The sequence below is a fragment of the Epinephelus moara genome, chromosome 4 (assembly GCF_006386435.1).
Source record: "Epinephelus moara isolate mb chromosome 4, YSFRI_EMoa_1.0, whole genome shotgun sequence".
Classification (NCBI taxonomy): Eukaryota; Metazoa; Chordata; class Actinopteri; order Perciformes; family Serranidae; genus Epinephelus; species Epinephelus moara.
In genome coordinates this window covers 31,388,311-31,407,336 of record NC_065509.1, presented here as the reverse complement: position 1 = coordinate 31,407,336, position 19,026 = coordinate 31,388,311, and the positions used below count along the sequence as shown (strand labels likewise).

The 19,026-nt window shown below is 39.3% G+C and overlaps 1 protein-coding gene across 2 annotated transcripts in view; it reads right to left on the bottom strand.

The window, feature by feature from the left end:
- LOC126388712 (ecto-NOX disulfide-thiol exchanger 2-like) overlaps positions 1–19,026 on the bottom strand; it is a 264,071-nt gene that overhangs the window by 21,143 nt on the left and 223,902 nt on the right. For both annotated transcript variants that reach the window (XM_050041965.1, XM_050041966.1), the window contains exons 10-11: positions 12,827–13,014; positions 2,754–2,894 (exon numbers count right to left, since the gene is read on the bottom strand). In XM_050041965.1, the coding sequence (XP_049897922.1) occupies positions 2,754–2,894; positions 12,827–13,014 (329 nt within the window). The remainder of the gene's footprint in view (positions 1–2,753; positions 2,895–12,826; positions 13,015–19,026) is intronic.

The window sequence follows — 19,026 nt, the reverse complement described above, 5'->3', positions numbered from 1 at the left end:
CTGATGAGGATGAGGGAGAGTGGAAGCTGAATCCGGCCGTGCCAACATCCAGGTTTGCCAACGTTTCATCAGCCAAACTGGACGAAGTTACACAGCTGCAGATCAATGTAAATACAAAGTAGCTTGTGAGTTCCTGGTGTGTGTGCTGCGTTGCCTGGCAACGGACTGGGGGAAATGTTTGTTTTCACGGAGCTACATAACATACTTAAATAATTTATTTCATCACTTTTTGTTAACATTTCCTTACTCAGCATTGCTGTTTAAGCTGTTGTTGAACTGTTGTATGAAAGCAATATCACACTTGAGGTCATGATGTTGTACTGTATATCTGTCTTCAGCACTCGGCCTGCGGCCTCGTGCCTATGACGGAATCACAGCCGTGATGATATACATTACAACATCACTCCCTCTCGTGTGATATTGCTTACAGTAAATATAGTCACTCTAGTGTTTACTTTATTTTCCATTTTCCTTGCTTCTGTTTTTCCTCTTCTTCTTCTTCTGTTTTGAATCTCATTCTCGCTCGTCTTCCTGATGGGTCCTAGCGCCTCGTGGGGCGGGTACAGCTGACCATTCAGTCAATCGTGCTCATTGTTCAGAGACAAACGTCACCCGTATTGCATGCTAAGCAAAGTGCGATTGGCTGGAAACATGTCTCATGGGAACAGATGCCTTCAGGGCTCACAAAAAAACTCTGGCATACTGATTACAACCACACATTCATGAAATGGTCAAATTATCGTACATTTGGCCTTTTTTGGGATTATTGATCGTACACCGTACAGAGGGCCAAATTATCGTACAAATATGATAATTATCATACACCTGGCAACGCTGATCATGAGTCACTCTTTGTAATTTTATCTAATCTATCTCATGTATTGTGTTTACATGCACTTAAGTAACCAGGTTTCAGAACTATGGGATTTTTGTCTATTTTAGGATGCTTTCAGACCTAGAGTTGTCTTGCTTTGGTCTGAATCAGGGAGTAATTGTGTTAGAAAGCTGCATAATTGCCTAGAGTTGGTTCGTGCTCTCACGGCAGCATTTACCAGTGGACCAGATCAAATGCCTTGTGCGAGAAAGCTGCTCTTGATTGGTCAGAATTTCCATGCGGGAAAAACCCAGGAAGTAAACAAAACGTTGAAGAAGAGTACACTTGCAAGATAAATGTGACACTTTCTAATGTCACAATGGAGGGACAACTACGCAGGTTGATTTTAGCGCTGCTCATCGTGGACTATATCATGTATACTATCAGATATTAATATATACTTTAAACATATTGTACCACAATAGCCAGAATTATAACTATAATATTATTACTTTCATTAATGTTGTTGTAAGCTACTGTCATTACCGTCAGTCCTGCATCTCTCTCTGTCTCTGTCTCTCTGTCTGTCTCATTGTGTCATACGGATTACTATTAATTTATTATGTTGATCTGTTCTGTACGACATCTATTGCACGTCTGTCCGTCCCGCTGCGAGGGTCCTAAGGACAGAGGGATGTCGTATGCTGTAAAGCCCTGATTTGTGATATTGGACTTTATAAATAAAATTGATTGATTGATATATTGGTGTCATTGTTCATTTTAGTCAAACCACAACTTCTTGATTTCAGATTCAGATTTTGTAATGTTTTCCATTGAAACCCTGCTCTCGCACTTAAATAGCCCTTGCATGCCCTTAGATTTGCTCTGCCTCTGCTCAAACGGTAAGCTTTCATTTAAAAATATTGCTACTTGATTTTCTGCGCTCCAGCTTTGGACCTTTTCCGCACGCTCACGCTGCTTCTGTGCACTTTTAAAACATCGGGTTTCAGATTTTTGTATGATAATCCTGTCAAAATCCCCCAAACCAACAGAATACCAGGTGTCGCAATTAACCCGGTGAACCCAGTTAAGCCTATTAAGCAAGCACCATTCTCTTGGTTGGCAAATTGTGACAGGGTTATTGCACACAAAATCTGAGAGCAGACGTTCCACAATTGCACAGTAGTTACGTGAGTACGAGGAGAAGGGTGGAAGCTGGAGCGCAGGAAATCTGTGCAAGCAACAAGGTATATGAATGAAAGCATTAAGTGTGAGCTGAAGCAGAGCAAATCTAAGTGCAAGCAGAGGCTATCTGAGTGCAGGGGCAGGGTTTTAAGGGAAAGCATTACAAAATCTTCACATGAAATCAATGAGTTACGCTCTTAAATCGAAAAACTACGCTCTTGAATAAAGTTTGAAAAAAGGCCTCATAGAGAGCAGCTTACTATACGCACTGTAGCAACCTGGTTACTGCACATGTGCATATATATGAACCCTGAGGCATGGCTCTCTTATTTTCAGGCCTGAATCTTAAATTATTGGTTAAATTTTAGTGACCTGGTCTTTCAAAATTCTTCAGATGATCTGCCTTTTTCTATTTTCTATTTGCAGTCATGGTTAATACCAAAGATGTTGATTACTTCTTCTTATCTGTGCCTTTAGGGGAAACTTCCATCTTTCATCCACTGTTCTGGGACAAATCATTAGACACCACTTTAAATGCACAACAATCTTCAGTAAAATGAAGCCAGTGGTGTGATGAATAATTTTCCCAATATGCAATATTCGTCATGCACTGAAATTCATTATGAAGTAATTTCTTTCTAACTAGACCACAAATGAGGCCTGTGTCTTTTAAGATTTAATATTATCATTTACAGACACACATGAACACAACAGTTACCTTGATCTAGTGTATGTTTGTGTGTTTTCTTCTGACCTGTGACGTGTTTGATATCTGCAGGTTGTGTAGCCCCGACTTGAGGTCATGGATTTGGTTCTTCAGCTGCTGTTTGTCCTCTATACTCTTCTCGAGCTCTGCTTCTCGCTCTTTCAACTCGTCCCTCATTCTCAGCAGTTGCTAAACATACAGAAGAAGAAGAAGAGTGGTTAGCATCAGTGTTCATGTCAGCCATTTTTAACCAGCGCTGATCTTCTTTCCAGACTCTGAGATCTGATGCAGGGTCCCAACCTTAACTCGGGAGAATCAAAAGATAAAAATCCTGTTGGGAGAAATTCAAAATAAGGACTCCCTCATCGGCTTCTTCTTTTAATGTGATGCTGAACAATTCATCAGTTACGGTGGTGCTGTGCAGCGTGTGTCAAGTGAGGTGAAAACTGAGCACTGGTCTCGAGAAAGGGAGAGACCTGCACATAATGAGCTTCTCTGCATATCTGGGACCTCATTCATACAGAGCATTCAAAATCTGTTTTCTGCATATGCTGTCTGGATAATGAATGACCCAATTACGCCGTAATATTTTTTACATTATGCATTATTATGGTCTGTTTTCTGCCTGCATTGTGTTTTAGTTTTGGTGCACACTTTTGTGGGTGAATTCATAAAACAACCGCGCAGCTTTTGTGGCCGCCAAACCTGCACAAATAAGACAAAAGGAAATTGTGTAATTCTCAAAGCTCCCGCAGAGATTGAGTGAAATACACCCCTAACTGAGCTGCTGAGTAAAACTCATCTCAGTGCTCCAGTGCTATCTGCATGTATTTAAATAAGGTAATGTGCTGACATTTGGCGCAAAATTTTCTATGCAAATGAGCCTCACTGCAAAATCAGTATGATTCACAGAGATCAGCAGTGATAGCAACACAGTAACAGTTAAATATTAGTGTCTTAAGAGAGTTGGTGGTAACTGAAGCACATTTATAAGGGGTGTCACACACAGCACTGACTCACACAAGGTTTCTCTTTGTCAGGTTTAAATTCTTTGCCTGAAGTTTTAAGGAATACCTCTTCATCTTGACGGTCAGGACCTGTAGCTCCTGCTCTGAAAGTCAGTTCTTTCTTTCTCTGCCTTTGTACTACCTACTGTGCTCTGGCCGCAAAGGCGACATTTATGCCCCATGAACAATTGCACTCAGATGAAAAAACAGGCAAATTGGAGTTGCAAAAATTGATGTGTTTGTGTTGTAATATCATTAGCGTAGTATCTATTGTGAATCAGACCTTGAGACGGGGCAGATGGCAGTTGCAAGTCACACACGATTCATGGCCACAATCCATTCTTTGTAAAGTCTCCCATCGCAGTATACATCACTAATCAGCCAATCATGTGGCAGCAACTCAATGCATTTAAGCATTTAGACATGGTCAAGATGACCTGCTGAAGTGAAGCTGGAGAGTATTTCAGAAACTGCTGATCTACTGGGATTTTCACACACAACCATCTCTAGGGTTTACAGAGGATGGTCCGACAAAGAGAAAATATCCAGTGAGCAGCAGTTCTCTGGGTGAAAATGTCTTGTTGATGCCAGAGGTCAGAGGAGAATGGCCAGACTGGTTCAAGATGATAGAAAGACAACAGGAAGTCAAATAACCACTGGTTACAACCAAGGTCTGCAGAAGACCATCTCTGAACCAACAACACGTCCAACCTTGAAGCAGATGGGCTACAGCAGCAAAAGACCACACCAGGTGCCACTCCTGTCAGCTAACAACAGGAAACTGAGGCTACAGTTCACACAGGCTCACCAAAACTGGACAACAGAGGATTAGAAAAAACGTTGCCTGGTCTGATGAGTCTGGATTTCTGCTGCCACATTCAGATGGTAGGGTCAGACTTTGGTGTCAACAACATGAAAGCATGGATCCATCCTGCCTTGTATCAACGGTTTCTTGAACATGACAATGAGTTCACTGTACTCCAATGGCCTCCACAGTCACCAGATCTCAATCCAATAGAGCACCTTTGGGATGTGGTGTAACGGGAGATTCACATCATGGATGTGCAGCCAGCAAATCTGCAGCAACTGTGTGATGTCATCATGTCAATATGGACCAAAATCTTTGAGGAATGTTTCCAGCACCTTGTTGAATCTATGACAATTAAGGCAGTTCTGAAGGCAAAAGGGGTCCAACCTGGTACTAGCAAGGTGTACCTAATAAAGTGGCTGGTGAGTGTAAGTAAAGAGGTCGCTGGAAAATAGCACAAATCTCGTAATCATAGTGAGAAAGTCTGTGTAGGGCGAGAAGCAGGAGGTGGATAGGTCAAACAAAACCAGGCTTTCACTGAGGAGACTGCAGTTGGTTAAACGTAGCATTGTGTAATTTACATATGGTCATCGTGCACTGACATTACCTATGTTACATATTTACGTCACGTTATGTGCCTGTTTTAATCCTAAACATGATCTTTTTTCATTTCGTTTTGTTGCATGAACCTAACCATGACAGTTTCACAACATTAACCACTCATGTTTCAGCTGTGTGTCAGATAGATACACTACAGGGTGCCCGGTGAGCTGCTGTCAGAAGCTGAGGATTGTGACAAAGCACCTGCATTTTTAAAAAAATGTCCTTTCTGCGTCAAAGGAATTCCTCATATTATCGGAACCAACAATTTCATATGACTAACATATACTGACAAAATTGCTGTACATGATAAGATGCTGTGTTAACAGCTTGTTACAACTGCTAACAAGCAGACACCTGAAATATAAAATGAACCACATGGAAACAATTTTGAAGCCTGGTATTAACATCTGAGGAACATATTACACTTTGCATGTTAATATAACAGCACGTGTTGTAATTAGAACATAATAATAGCGTTGCCTGAATCTCAGGCAGGTGTAAATGTAATCTGTGCAGAAGGTATTATGAGCTGAAAACAGGAGCCGACATCTGACGTTGTTGACGCCAACTACTTATGAAATCTCCTACCATGATGCAGACAGAGGGCAGGTAATACCTAACAGTTATGTAAACATGATGTAAATATAAGGCCATAATCCACATGACATATTGAGATTTAAACAGATTGTTTCTTCGGCGTCAGATGTAAATGAGACCTTATATCTTACAGGAGGATATTCTCTCTATAAGGTCAATCCTCTGTGTACATTGCAGTAACACCTGACTGCGTCTGAGTGAGGTCAGAACAAACAAACATCGTATTGTGTTTACATTAACATTTCTTTAACACAGATAAGACACAGAGTGAATTTAAAAAAGTGTCAATTGAAGCGTGGTGTAAACCTGGTCAGAAGAGGCTATTTACTTAACACATGATTAGATGTACGCCCAAAAGCAGAACATTAATTTAGAGGCTTGACTCCAGACACTGACTGCAGAACTGGTGCATAATTTGTTATAATTTAGTCTTGGTGCTGAATAGACTATTGGCAAGCACCGGAGGCAAATCTCCACATGATAAACAAGAGATTGTGGTTGCACAGTGCAGCTCCTTGATGTGTATGAACGTGGATGTGGGAATGTGCAGCACTGAAAAAATAACAGTCAGCCTTTCATAGGGAAAAATAATCCAAGAAAATGCTTACATTTCAACTTTGGGCATCATTTAGATGAAGGAAAAATGTGGTTAATGCTGATATTTTGCAGCTTAAGGGGTTAAGAGAGAAATGCTTTTCATCACAGGAGTATGTTTTGGGTGTAAGCCTTCCTCAGCTCGTCATTACACAGCAGTAAACATCACTGATGTGTATATTTTGTCATGTGTAATAAAGGCTCCAGCAGACAATAAAAATGTATTCTAGGCTTCAAGGTGAACATCAATTCTCTCCTACAGGGTAAACATATCTACTGATAATAGATAGTTGAAGGCCAGAGAAAACAACCAAATTTCAGACCGGAGGGAAAAAAAGCAAAGTGTTCAAATTATCTACTGATGTTTTCATATACGTGCTGGAGACACATTTCATAAAGGTGATTACAATGCACTTTGTCAAATGAAATGGAAGTGGAGAAAAGCTCCTCGGTCTCGAAAACAATATTTTCCATGACACCTCTTCGCTTAAGGAAGAGTAACTGCAGGCTGGGGCTATTTGACAACACAGCAGGTGATCAGTAAAAGTGGATTGCCGCCTGAGGAAGTGTTTTCTTTTTTCAAGTGGATTACTAAATGTTCCTGAGGGTAATATTCTGTTAAATATAGCCTAAAGCTGTGATTCTAAATGCTGGTCCTAAGAACACAAAGACTTAGTGTTTTTTTCCCCTTCATTTTAGCCATTTAAAGGGTGTAATTTCTGTCTAAATGCCAAACTCTATTGTTCAATCAAGCAACAACACCTCACATCCTGACCCCTCCACACAGACAAGCCTGCAGCTACCACACACTGGATCAGATTAGATGTGTCTGTAAAACAAGCATTACTGTAAAAACTGGGTGGGTGAGTTTGGTATTTTTCAACCTGGACCCTTTTTTTTTACCATGCTTTTGTGTCTAACTGGCTGATGGGTACAGCACTTTTTGAAACTGGTCTAGCATTAAGAGAGACCAGTGCAGACAACAGCAGCAAATCAGGCTGTATTGTAACTATCAGGGCACGTTCGCACCGTCAAACCGCTATCACTAAAGCCACCAGATTCCTTATAAATAAATAGTGATTTTATAATCATAAAATACACTTCATTCAAAATCGATAGAAACAAATTAAAACTCCCAGAAATCATTTTGGTTTGTTCTTCCACTGTTGCGACAATCACCAACTTGGTTTGGTTGAAATAAACTCCTAGGGTGTTTTCAGAGAGTTGTCTTGCTTTAGTCTGAATCAGGGACTAATTTTGTTGCATAATCACCTAGAATTGGTTCGTGTTCTCACGGCAGCATTTACAAGCAGACCAGATAAAATGCCTTGTGTGAGAAAGCTGCTCTTGATTGGTCAGAAATTCCATGCGGGAAAAATCCAGGAAGTAAACAAAACGGTGAAGAAGAGTACACTTGCAAGATAAATGAGAGTTTGTTTGTAACTGGACTGAGACCACCTCTTCAAGAAGGTCTCGGTCCGGTTGTTTTGGTGCGCACCTGAGTGTGGTTGCTGTGTTCACACCTGCCCAAACAAACCGCACTTAGGGGGCAAATGAACTTGAGTTCAATGTGTGAAAGCACCCTTAATTCACCCAGTTAGATATGAAAACATGCTGGTTCTCTACACAGTCTAAAATTACTGTTCATTTAAATGAAATCTGGTGGGATTTGTGATAGTGATTTTACCTAGACATCTAGAATAAAGATCTGAGCTTGTCAGGGGCAAAAACAAGCACTTTTTGTGGACGTAAAATGACAAGTCGTCAGATTGCAGCCTGTTCGTGGCTGCTGTCTCACTCACAACTGGACCATTTTCAATAACTGTTTTTCCCTTTAGTCACTTAAACACAAACACAAGGGGAAAGGGTCCATGTTGAAAAATACAGAGCTCACCCTTTAGAGATTCTATATGTACTTTTCCTTGAATTCAACTGCAGTAAGAAAACTCAAAATATAATTGAAAAATCAGGTGACATGATGTGTGAATGTAAATATGATGATTTACTGATAAAGTGTAGCAAAATGTGATTCATCAAACTGCACTGTAAAGATTAATATAACAATTAACTGTATTAATTAAGTACATTAAAGATCTCATCTTATTTTAAAGAAAATAAATATAAATAAATGTAACCATTAGGCATTGGGGTGTGTATGTTAGTGTTGTGGGGGCTAGTGTATGAAATGTTGTAAGAAATAACATATATATAGTTTATTTTATATTATACATTAAAAGAAAACAGCTAATGATGATTATTTTCTCAGTTAATCAATTAATTGTTTTGTCTCAACAAACATGAGTAAAAAATAAACCATCAACAGTCTAAAATAAAATCAATACACTACATACTTGACGAAAAAGAAGACAAACACTTTGCAAGGTTACGATTGTATCAGTTAATATAAAACGAAGAAAAGCAGCAACTCCTCACTGGAAAAATGTTTGGCATTCAAGCAATCATGTTTCAGAGCCTGCATGACACGTTTTAGACAACGTGGGTTTGAACTCATCTTAAATTGTGAACTGTCAGAATTACAACACGGCCAGCTTTAAAGCTCCTACAAAGCCACCGTCCACCCACACAAGTATTTTCACTTCATCCACCTGATCAGAGCTGAGCTGCTCAGGCCTGTGTGGGCGTGCACAGACTGTTGTCTCTCTTATTAGTTTGTTGCATCTGTTAGGGCGTCGACAATTAACGTCTTTATCATTTTAATTGGTACATAGAGTTTAGTACGCTCACATATTTCCCAGCATACCTCAGCCCTACATCAACCTGTGCAGAGGTCTGATCAGAATAAGTGAAACACCTGTGTGAGTGTGCAGTACCTAAAAATACACCTGGACACAGCCACATCAGGTGCAAACGACTTGCTCCACCTGCCTGAGAGGCTCCTTGGAAAAACACAAAGGGTGCATTCTGAATCACATACTTTTTCTTTTTACTTTTAGTAGGTACTGAAGCTGTCCTTAAAAAGTACAAACTGTTGCACAAAATCGGGACATACTACTTCCTCACAACGTTACGCCCTGAACCTTGACCCTCTCACTCATATATCTGCTACCATGGAGATAAAACAAAATAAGTTTACCAAGTTCGCCAGAGATGGAGGTTTGGGGTTTATTTCTTACACATATCTTGTTATTCAATATTGACTTAAAGGGATTTCCACATAGAACTGCCTGCAAAGGTAATATTTTCTGCCTCATCTTGAATTTTTTTTAGATTAATCTGATATAAACTTTGAAAAAAAAAAAGACTTTTCCAGAACAAATACTGTTTATCCCTCCCACTGCTCAACAGACAGCTTCAAGAGGTCATTTATTCTCAGTGTGAACCACTTTAATTTTAGGTTTACAGTGCACTGATGATTACAACATTGCGTTGATAAACAGTGATTTCTCCGAAAACAATTGTCTCAACTTGTTTCTGTACATTCACGTCATTTTACAGCATCATAGCCCTGAAGATAACCTGTAATGTCTCTGAGCCGTGAAGTACACTCTGATCTGATCCTTGATTCAATCACTGATCACTATCAGCTATAATAAGCCAAAATGAACACTAAAAAAAAGTCCCTGCACTTTCTATGACTTTGCAGTATACTAAAGAGGAATGCCCAGACTGAAGCTGCTTCAACAGCAATAAACATTTCACTCAAGCTGGTTGGAACGTCACAGAAAATGTCTGAGTTCTGTTGTCAAACCCCGTCAAGGTACCTCCTGTGTGACTGAAATTGGGCTTTTGTTTTGTTTCTTCTTCTCTGGATAAGTGAATAATTTCCGCGAATGATTGAGGCAGGACAATTTCACCTGTTTTCCATGCAAAGCCGTTTGTTTCAAGAGTGCTTTACAATCAAGTGTGACAGTCGAGTGATCTCTTATTATTCTAGCAGAGAGAAAAGTCTCAAAACAGGAAAGGCTACACAGGGAACGAGTGGCATTTACTGCTTTCTTTAGAGGAAAAGAGACTCAAACACAATATTAAATGTCTTGTTCAGGGGGATATTCTTTGCAGCGGAGAGGTTATGAATGCATTGATTTTGTTTTAGATGCTGACACTTATTATATTTGGTTTGTTATTACTCAATAATATACTGCTTATTTTTAAACTTATTGCATGTGTCAAAACAAGTGACTGAAGTCATCTGTTTATGGTCTGAACCTGAATCACAGGAAACATCTACTAAGATGATGTAATGTGATAAATAGACAGAAAATCTGTTTCCTTTTCCAATCCAGTCCATCTTCAGAAAACTGCAGTTTTATCACAGCAGACTGAAATCTTTTACTGTTGAACAATCTCTATGTCCTTTGCATTCTTTATCTTACTATATAATGACGAAAACTTTGTCTGTCTGTGTGTCTGTTCCACGTTTTTCTCCTCACTGACTTGGTCAATCCATGTGAAATTTGGCACAGTGGTAGAGGGTCATGGGAGGATGTGAATGAAGCAATATTACATCAACTGGCCAAAAGGGGGGCGCTATAGCAACCGATTGAAATTGCAAACTTTGAATGGGCTTATCTCTAAACGATTGAAATTGCAAACTTTGAATGGGCTTATCTCTAAAACTGAGCTTCTATAATCACATAAAGGTATATAACATCTCAAGGGTTTCACTGATCACCACGCAACTTTGTAGGCATATGACCACACATAATCTGAGGGGACCCCTCCATTATTGACCCCATCAAACAAAATGGGGGCGCTAGAGAGCTAATTTCTTATCTAGGCCTAACCGCCACATCGATTTTTACTAAACTTGGTAGATATGTAGAACAGGACACCTCAAGGTGACTGGAGAAATTTAATTCTAATTGGCAACTGGGTGGCGCTATAACAACAGAAAAATGCTTAAACATGGCTAAAATGCGTCCAATCACTGTGGCTCCCCCTGTGGCCCAATGTTTGTAATTTTTGGTATGACTAAGTCATGGTATGGTATGCTGTACATAATCACGGAAACTGTCAGTGTGTCATTCTGTCAGTCAGTCATTCTGTCTGTCCCACGTTTTTCTACTCACTGACGTGGTCAATCTATGTGAAACTGCACACAGGCATTGAGGATTGGCATAGGTAGAAGGTGACAAAGCTGGACTAGTTGTATTTAATGAACTTCCTCCCTGATGTACGAGGCGTCTTTAGTGTGTTTCTATTAGAGATGCACCGATTGCAATTTTCTTGGCCATTCCAATTTCCTATTTTTTCAAAGTCTGACCTGCCAAATGTTTTATTTTCTTTCTTTCTAATAACTATAATTGACAGTACTGACAAACATATTTGGAACTATTCTTTAAAGCAGGTTCCCAACTGGTTAGTCGTGGTCCAAAACTGGGTCCTGGGTCCATTCTGAATGGACCGCAAGTGACTCGCAAGCATGTCAACTTTGTAAAAAACACTTTATTTGTTAAGTACAGTGAATTTTGGAGTGTTTCCTGTTGTAAAGTGAGTGACTCATGGATAGCTACTTAAAGACATGGCCAACGACAAGTATGACACTGAATATATCAAACTGTGTGGACCTTGAATTAATGACGAAGGACATATCTGGACCCCCGTGGATGGACCAGTTGGGAACCACTGATATAAAGCCACTAGGCACTTGACTAGGAATAGTTATAAATGCATATATGATATCAACAATGAGTGTCTCATTAAGCATCCACAAAAATCTGGTTAACTAGCAAACTAGGTTAGACCACCCAACTCCAACTCTACCTCCCGTAATATGGCGTTATCTTTTTAGCATTTTCCATTCAATTACATGAAACACTTAGCATTAGCTTTTCTATGTGAACGTTTGGAGCTCATTATCAACTCTCCCAGCAGTCTGCTAGTTATCTTAATTAATCAGCTAACCCGCAGAGTAGGGTAGGCCACTCATTTTTTGTGTTTTTATTGAGTTATACCTCCAGGACTAAGAAGCTATAAATGTTTTAGCATCTTCCATCTAATTAAATGAAACAGTTAGCATTAGCTTTGCTATGCTACACTTCTGTGTTACCTAACAACTTTGTGATTAACACAGATTTGGGTGGTATACCCCAGTCTGTTATCGTAACACAGTAGATTTCAAACCATGTGTAGCATGCATGGGAATGAATTACAACTTTAAAGAACAACGCACAAACAGGACCTATACATGCATTAAATGGAGAAATGTCAGAGCAAGGGGAATGCCCATGGACAGGCACCCCAAGCAGTTGGGGGCACCATGCCTTGCTCAAGGGCACCTCGGCAGTGCCCAGGAGGCAAGCTGGCATCTCTCCAGCTACCAACCCACACTCCATATTTGGTCTGGACAGGGGCTTGAGCCAGCGACCCTCCGGACCCAAGTCCCTGTGGACTGAGCTACTGCCACCCCTGTACTGCTATTTGCGGTGCACACAGTAAATTTGATCGGCACAGGATCAACTATATTTAAGACTGACTGGCCGACTGGAATTTCCCAGTTCTGGTCACCGTTGATCAATTGGTGTATCTCTAGTTTTTGTGCTACACATTACCTTCTGCATGCCTTGCAGAGCCTGCTGCAGGAAGCTGAGCTGCTGAGAGTGTGTGTTGTCCTCCTCACTGCTGATTGGTTGGTTCTTGCCCTGTTCTTGTTTGAGTAGCTCCACCTCGTTCCTGTAGGCGTCCAGCTGACAGCGCAGCGAGTCGTTCTCCTCCTTTAAGGCTTCTGCTTGGGAAACACCTACAGATTCATAAAGTACACAAACATACATAATGACATATTATTAGACTGTCTAGGAAAGAATTTAATTGGTCTAGTTTCTGTCTAATGTCAAACTCTATTGTTCTCTATTTGAAGGTTTCCATTTCAGGTGTCAACAAGAAACACAAACATATTTCTGTTGATTCTGTAACCGATTCTTGAAATTACAACCTCTAGTAAGATATCCATGAATGCCAGTAACCTTTAGTGAAGAACATACCTGACTTCTGTCAAATGTAAGATTTTTTTCACAAGTAGTCCACTGGTAACACCCAAATTAAAGCATCTCCCAGCCTTACACAGCGCACACACATATCCACTGACTCTATACTGCAAATAACATTCTAAGCCTTTTTTCCTTTACCTCGTACAGAAGCATTGAAAATACCATAAAATTTTTCAAAACGCAGCCGCAATATTAATTCTGTTTAATCTCAATAACAGGAAAAGTGCAGAGAACCCCCCCAGAGACTTAGACAAAGAATCATTCTCCTTCTTTTGCATTTGTGAACCAAATGCAGACTATGAGAGCGTTTAAGAAATTATGTTCCCATGCAGGCACTAAAATACAATCCCTTTTGAAAAATGGCAAAAAGTGCCTTTTATCTCTAAATAGGCTTTTGACTTCAATAGGATTCTCCTTTTTCCTGTTCTTTTTTTTCTCCCATTAACTTTCCTGAAGAAATTTAATTCCTGATGACCTCAGTGACCGAAAGTAGAACAAAGCTGATTAATTGATTTTGATCTGAAATCCACCGCTAATGTATTAATAAATGCACAAACGCAGATTTTTCGATACACTCACAAATAGAGGCTTGAAAGTCTAATTTGTTGCCAACTCTGAAATAGTATCCCACAATAGGCAAAGGGTCGGCTCATACGATGTGTACATGACATTTAATTAATGTCATGGTTGAGATACTGTATCTAACAGTCACTGTTAAATCGGAAGAATGTACTCTCAATGATTTACAGCTACAAAACCATTAATGATCATGCCTGCTTCAGGCAATCTTGTAATATCTATTTCAAGATGCATGATGCACTGGTGACCTTTCCCACTGACTGAATGGAGATTAAATAACTATTGTCTCGTAGCTCTGGAGTTAAAACACTCCTGATGAAGCCTTGGAGCCCTCAGGAGCAAACAGACTGACCATCATGCATCTGTGTGCTGGTGGAAACACATAGAAATTGTGGATATTAGGTCCGCGATATGCTCAGAAGGAGGTGTGTGTTTGATGTGTTGTCCGACAATGTTCGAAGGGTTTATATCAAAGACTATGTAAAACAATGGAAGTAGTCACCCTGATGTCACCCACTGGTTTGTGAACTTCCGTTCTGAAGCCTTGAGTTTGGTATTTTGGCCGTCACCATCTTGGTTTTTTGGAGCCATAAGTGACCACATTTAGACAAGAGGGAGGAGCTGTGGAGGAGCGAGAGGTGGATCTGACTCACAGACTGTAGCGACACCTTGCAAACAGCATGTCACTTATAACTGACCCGCCCTTAATTACGCATAATTTAAGCCTTAATAAAATGTAATTGGCCGAGTTGTATAAAAATTCACCCGCCCTTACAGTTGTCATTAATGTTGGCATTAGCTAAAGAGACCAAAATGTGTTTTGGATCTGGCTGTGAACACTGGGCATATGAACATGGCGGTACATGGGGATCGACTTGCTTTTGTGTGGAAGAAGTGGCCATCTGAGGAACTGCAGTTTTTGTCACTTGTGCTCAGTTTTTTAGCTCCGGAGGTTACTGCTTGGTTTATACCCCACTTGAATGACCACAGTTGTAGGCAGGGTAAAAATCCAGCTGTCAAAGACAGTCGGGACATGTGATATTATTTAAGTATGGGGATAATGTGCCTTTCTGAAGCTGTTTGACCGCCAACAAAGCAGTTCTGACAAGGAATCTATATCCTCCTGAGACCCTGAGGACATCACATTTGGGGTTTACTTGACCTTATACTTCACTCAAGTTAGCTCAGCCCTATTGTCCTCATTTGTGGACACTTTTATGTGCCATGTAGTGGTAGTAAGAGCACAATACACTAATCCATGTAAAAACAAGATGGCATCCCGAGACAAAAGTGGACAAGGTCCAAAACCTGATCACATTTTATGATTAAAACGTATTTATGATTAATAATGTTTGTAGCTTGATATGACAAAAAAATGACCAATGTCAGCAACAGTAACATGCTAAGACGCTGTTAATTAGGAAGCACTCATTGGGAGACATTGGGACTTTATTATCGTCAATAATGTTTAATTTTTATACTTATCGGGTCCTACTGATCCCAAATAGCGGGGAAAAATTAAAAATGCATAGGGCATGTAGGGCGACTCAACAGAGATATATGCCAGCTCACGTTAGCTAAATAAAGTGCAAATGCTAACTTAGTTCATTAGCAAACAAAGTAACAAGTACCAGTGAATGATGATGGTCCAGATTTACAAGAATTTGGCAATTAGCTCCACCTGGTGATAACAGGAAAGATTATCTAACATAAGACCTGATAATATTATTACATATCATTAACAATTTAAAGTTTGGTTAGTTACTGAAAACCAAATACATGCACCCACTAACAGTTGGTAGCATTTATCTATCTTGGATCCAACAGAGACTTGAGATAGAGCTGCTGGAGAGAACCATGATCTGTTTGGTGACCAATACCAAGGGAAATGAGTTAGATAAGAAACATCAGTTAGCATCATGTAACGTGTGTTTTTTTAATCTGGTTGAAGGATTTTTCAGTCAAAGGTGAAACAACAAAGATATGATTTGCCATGCCCACCTCACTGACTTCAATAGAACTGACACCAAAGTCCGGCTCCAATGCAATATTCAAACGCTGACACTGACATCATGACCTTTCCTTCTTTTATAGTTTCCTTGAGTTCTGATGGAGTGTACTGCTGCCTCAAAGCTTTTGTCCAGAGCTACAGTTACAGAAACACCACTATTACATCAGCTACAGTCTGAGCTTTCCATCTGCTGCTTAAATCAAATTAACTGCCTTGTGATAACACAGTCCTTCCCATAATCTAGTTATCCATATCAGGTAGCTCGAGAGCTTGACGGTGCCCTGATGTCCAACTGTAGCATCTGTAGCACACAAAATACACTTAGTTTAATCCTCTGGTTTTTTTTACCTTACTTAAGTCAAACTGCCTTTTTGCTCTCCCACAGTACAGTATGTTTTTCTCTTGGGCAGCATCAGTAATGTCTTTAACATGCTTTGTTTTATGGTAAGGGTTTTCTACCTCCTCTCAGTTTCTGTTTTCACACAACTCTTACATCAGCAGAACACTTGTGGGTTTGCCAGGGTGTAAATCAAAATTCATCAAAAGATGTGCAGTTACTTATTAATTAACAGATAAATGACTGTTTCATGAACTCCACATCATTTTATTTTGAGGGCAATTTCCACCTGAACAAAAGTGATACGAAAATATTGTTGTCTAAGGTTGTCTAAATGAGGCTCTGTCTTTCCAGCATTGCAATAATCTAAACTGTAAAATCTACAACAGGTCCATACTGCAGCTCATTCCTTCAAATTATATATATATATATATTTTTTTTTTTTAATTTTATATACTTTATTAATCCCCGAGGGGAAATTCAATTTTACACTCTGTTGTCAATTACACACAGGTCCGAACACACACATGCACAAACTGGACCTATACATGCACTAAATGGAGAGATGTCAGAGTGGGCTGCCCATGACAGGCGCTCCGAGCAGTTGGGGGGTTCGGTGCCTTGCTCAGGGGCACCTCGGCAGTGCCCAGGAGGTGAACTGGCACCTCTCCAGCTACCAGTCCACGCTCCACATTTTTGGTCCGGACGGGGACTTGAACAGGCGACCCTCCGATTCCCAACCCAAGTCCCTATGGACTGAGCTACTGCCCATACAGAGGGATGTAAGAGCATGATTCACAGTCCCTGTGAAAATTGTGTTGAATTTAATTGAATCTGATTGAGCTATCTCTACCATTCGGTTTAGGTATGTCATGCTAAAAAAAATCCTCTAGATGTTGCTGTGTCTTAAAATAGTAAGCCTTTTCAGTTCACCTCCTCCACGAAGTTAGTAACAAAAATAAGGCCCTCCAGACATAAGAACTCTGTGTGGTGGGGTTTTCAATGGTAGGCATGTTAATTTGACATATTATAATTTCAGAGGTCTTATCGAACAGATTTATGTAACTTTATATAAAAGGTAAAAGTCTAATAAGGGACAAATTATTTTTTAAAAACATGCTCTACTAATTGATTTGTCTTTTTATGGTAAAGGTAGTGAAGTGAAGCTAAGCTAATTATTATTATTAATAATTAATTTAAACTGAATATTTGCCAGGAAAAAAAAAATCTTCCAATCATTTATTGTTGTTAAATGACACATTTAATGTTAAACATTGTATATATGGTGAAATAATTTTCTAAGTATGGTTTTTACTGTTTGTTTTACTATATCAAACAGGTGAATTGAACTTTTATAATAAAGGTAGTGATGCTAAAATAATAAATTCACAATTATCATGAAATAAAAAAAGGATGAATATTCACTGTTGTTAATACAATAAAATTTAATGTTATCCCATTATACATATGATTGAAAAAATATATTAGTTTGATTTTTTTTTTTTTTTTTTTGCATTTTTGCATTTTTGAGATGTTTTCAAACCATTGTAATGGTAAATATCTACAATATTAACCATTGGAAATATAACTAGTACTGGTAATACTACTAATTCCATGGTCACAAGTTGATATGTGTTGGAATCCTAACTTATTACAAGCATTATAACTGAACATGATTTTTAATTTTCATTTTATCATTACCATTACGGGCCATCTCAACTGTTTGGTAGAGGCCTATATTCAAAAACAATTGGATCTGTTAAAAAAATAAACATTGATTTTTGTTGTTATAGCCACGAGGAAATAAAAATACAAAGAAATACATTTCCATTGCTGTTGTAAGTTAAAGTGTTAATCAAATTATTTTCAGTGTGAGCCCAATGCACTGACTGTCAGTCAAATCTAAAGGACACCCAATAATCAGATGTCTAATATTTCATTCAGAACAGCGCTGAAATAATGATATAGATAAGATGGTAATAATATCCCATTGTGTTCAATTTCACCTGTGTGATTAACACACATGTCGTATGTATGTTTCGTGTGTCGAGAAATACTGTGAAAGGAATTTGTTTTTATTCCTCTCAAGCTGTGTATGGAAACATGATTAAATTAACAACACATGATAATATTCAGATGGATATGGAAACCCCAGCTTGTGTGCTAATGTGTGTTTTCTCCCAGCAGGACTCAGTGAGGCAGAGAAGGGGTGAGGGGAATATTGATTATCAAGTTGTATGAACTTGCTGCCCAATGAGAGCCAACAGTTTGACCAGATTCTGTCCAACGTCCCCTGTGTTTGCTCTGAATGTTATGAACACTAACATATGTGCCTGTAGGCATGCACGCACACATATGCACCACGCTGGGAGACGATCAACAGTTTATTCTCTTATTAATCTGTGTGCAGTGACAGAGAACCCTCAGCTATATATTAGGATTTCTTTCTCAGCATCTATGTGTCTATGTGCACATTGTGTACCCAGCTACACAATTTATCAGATTCCACAAAGTATGTCCCTAATACGATGTGTTGGAAGCTTCAGCAATGCTAGTGTTATTCCCTGTTTAATATCACAGGTTTGTTTTTTGGTTGCATATCAGATTTATCAGTGCATTTCTTCATATTCACCGCAGTAATAATAACAAAGCATCTCCCAATATGAAGCCTAAAGGGCGCAACTTTACTTCAGAGGAGAGATTTCAGGAGATTAGCTCTATTTCCTGTTCTGCACAGCTTATTTATCTCTTATTGTGCTGCCTGTTTCTAATATCAGATTACAGGGTCTTTTCAGAGGTGATGCAGGCACAGATGTGCTCTGTGTTTGTGTGTGTGAT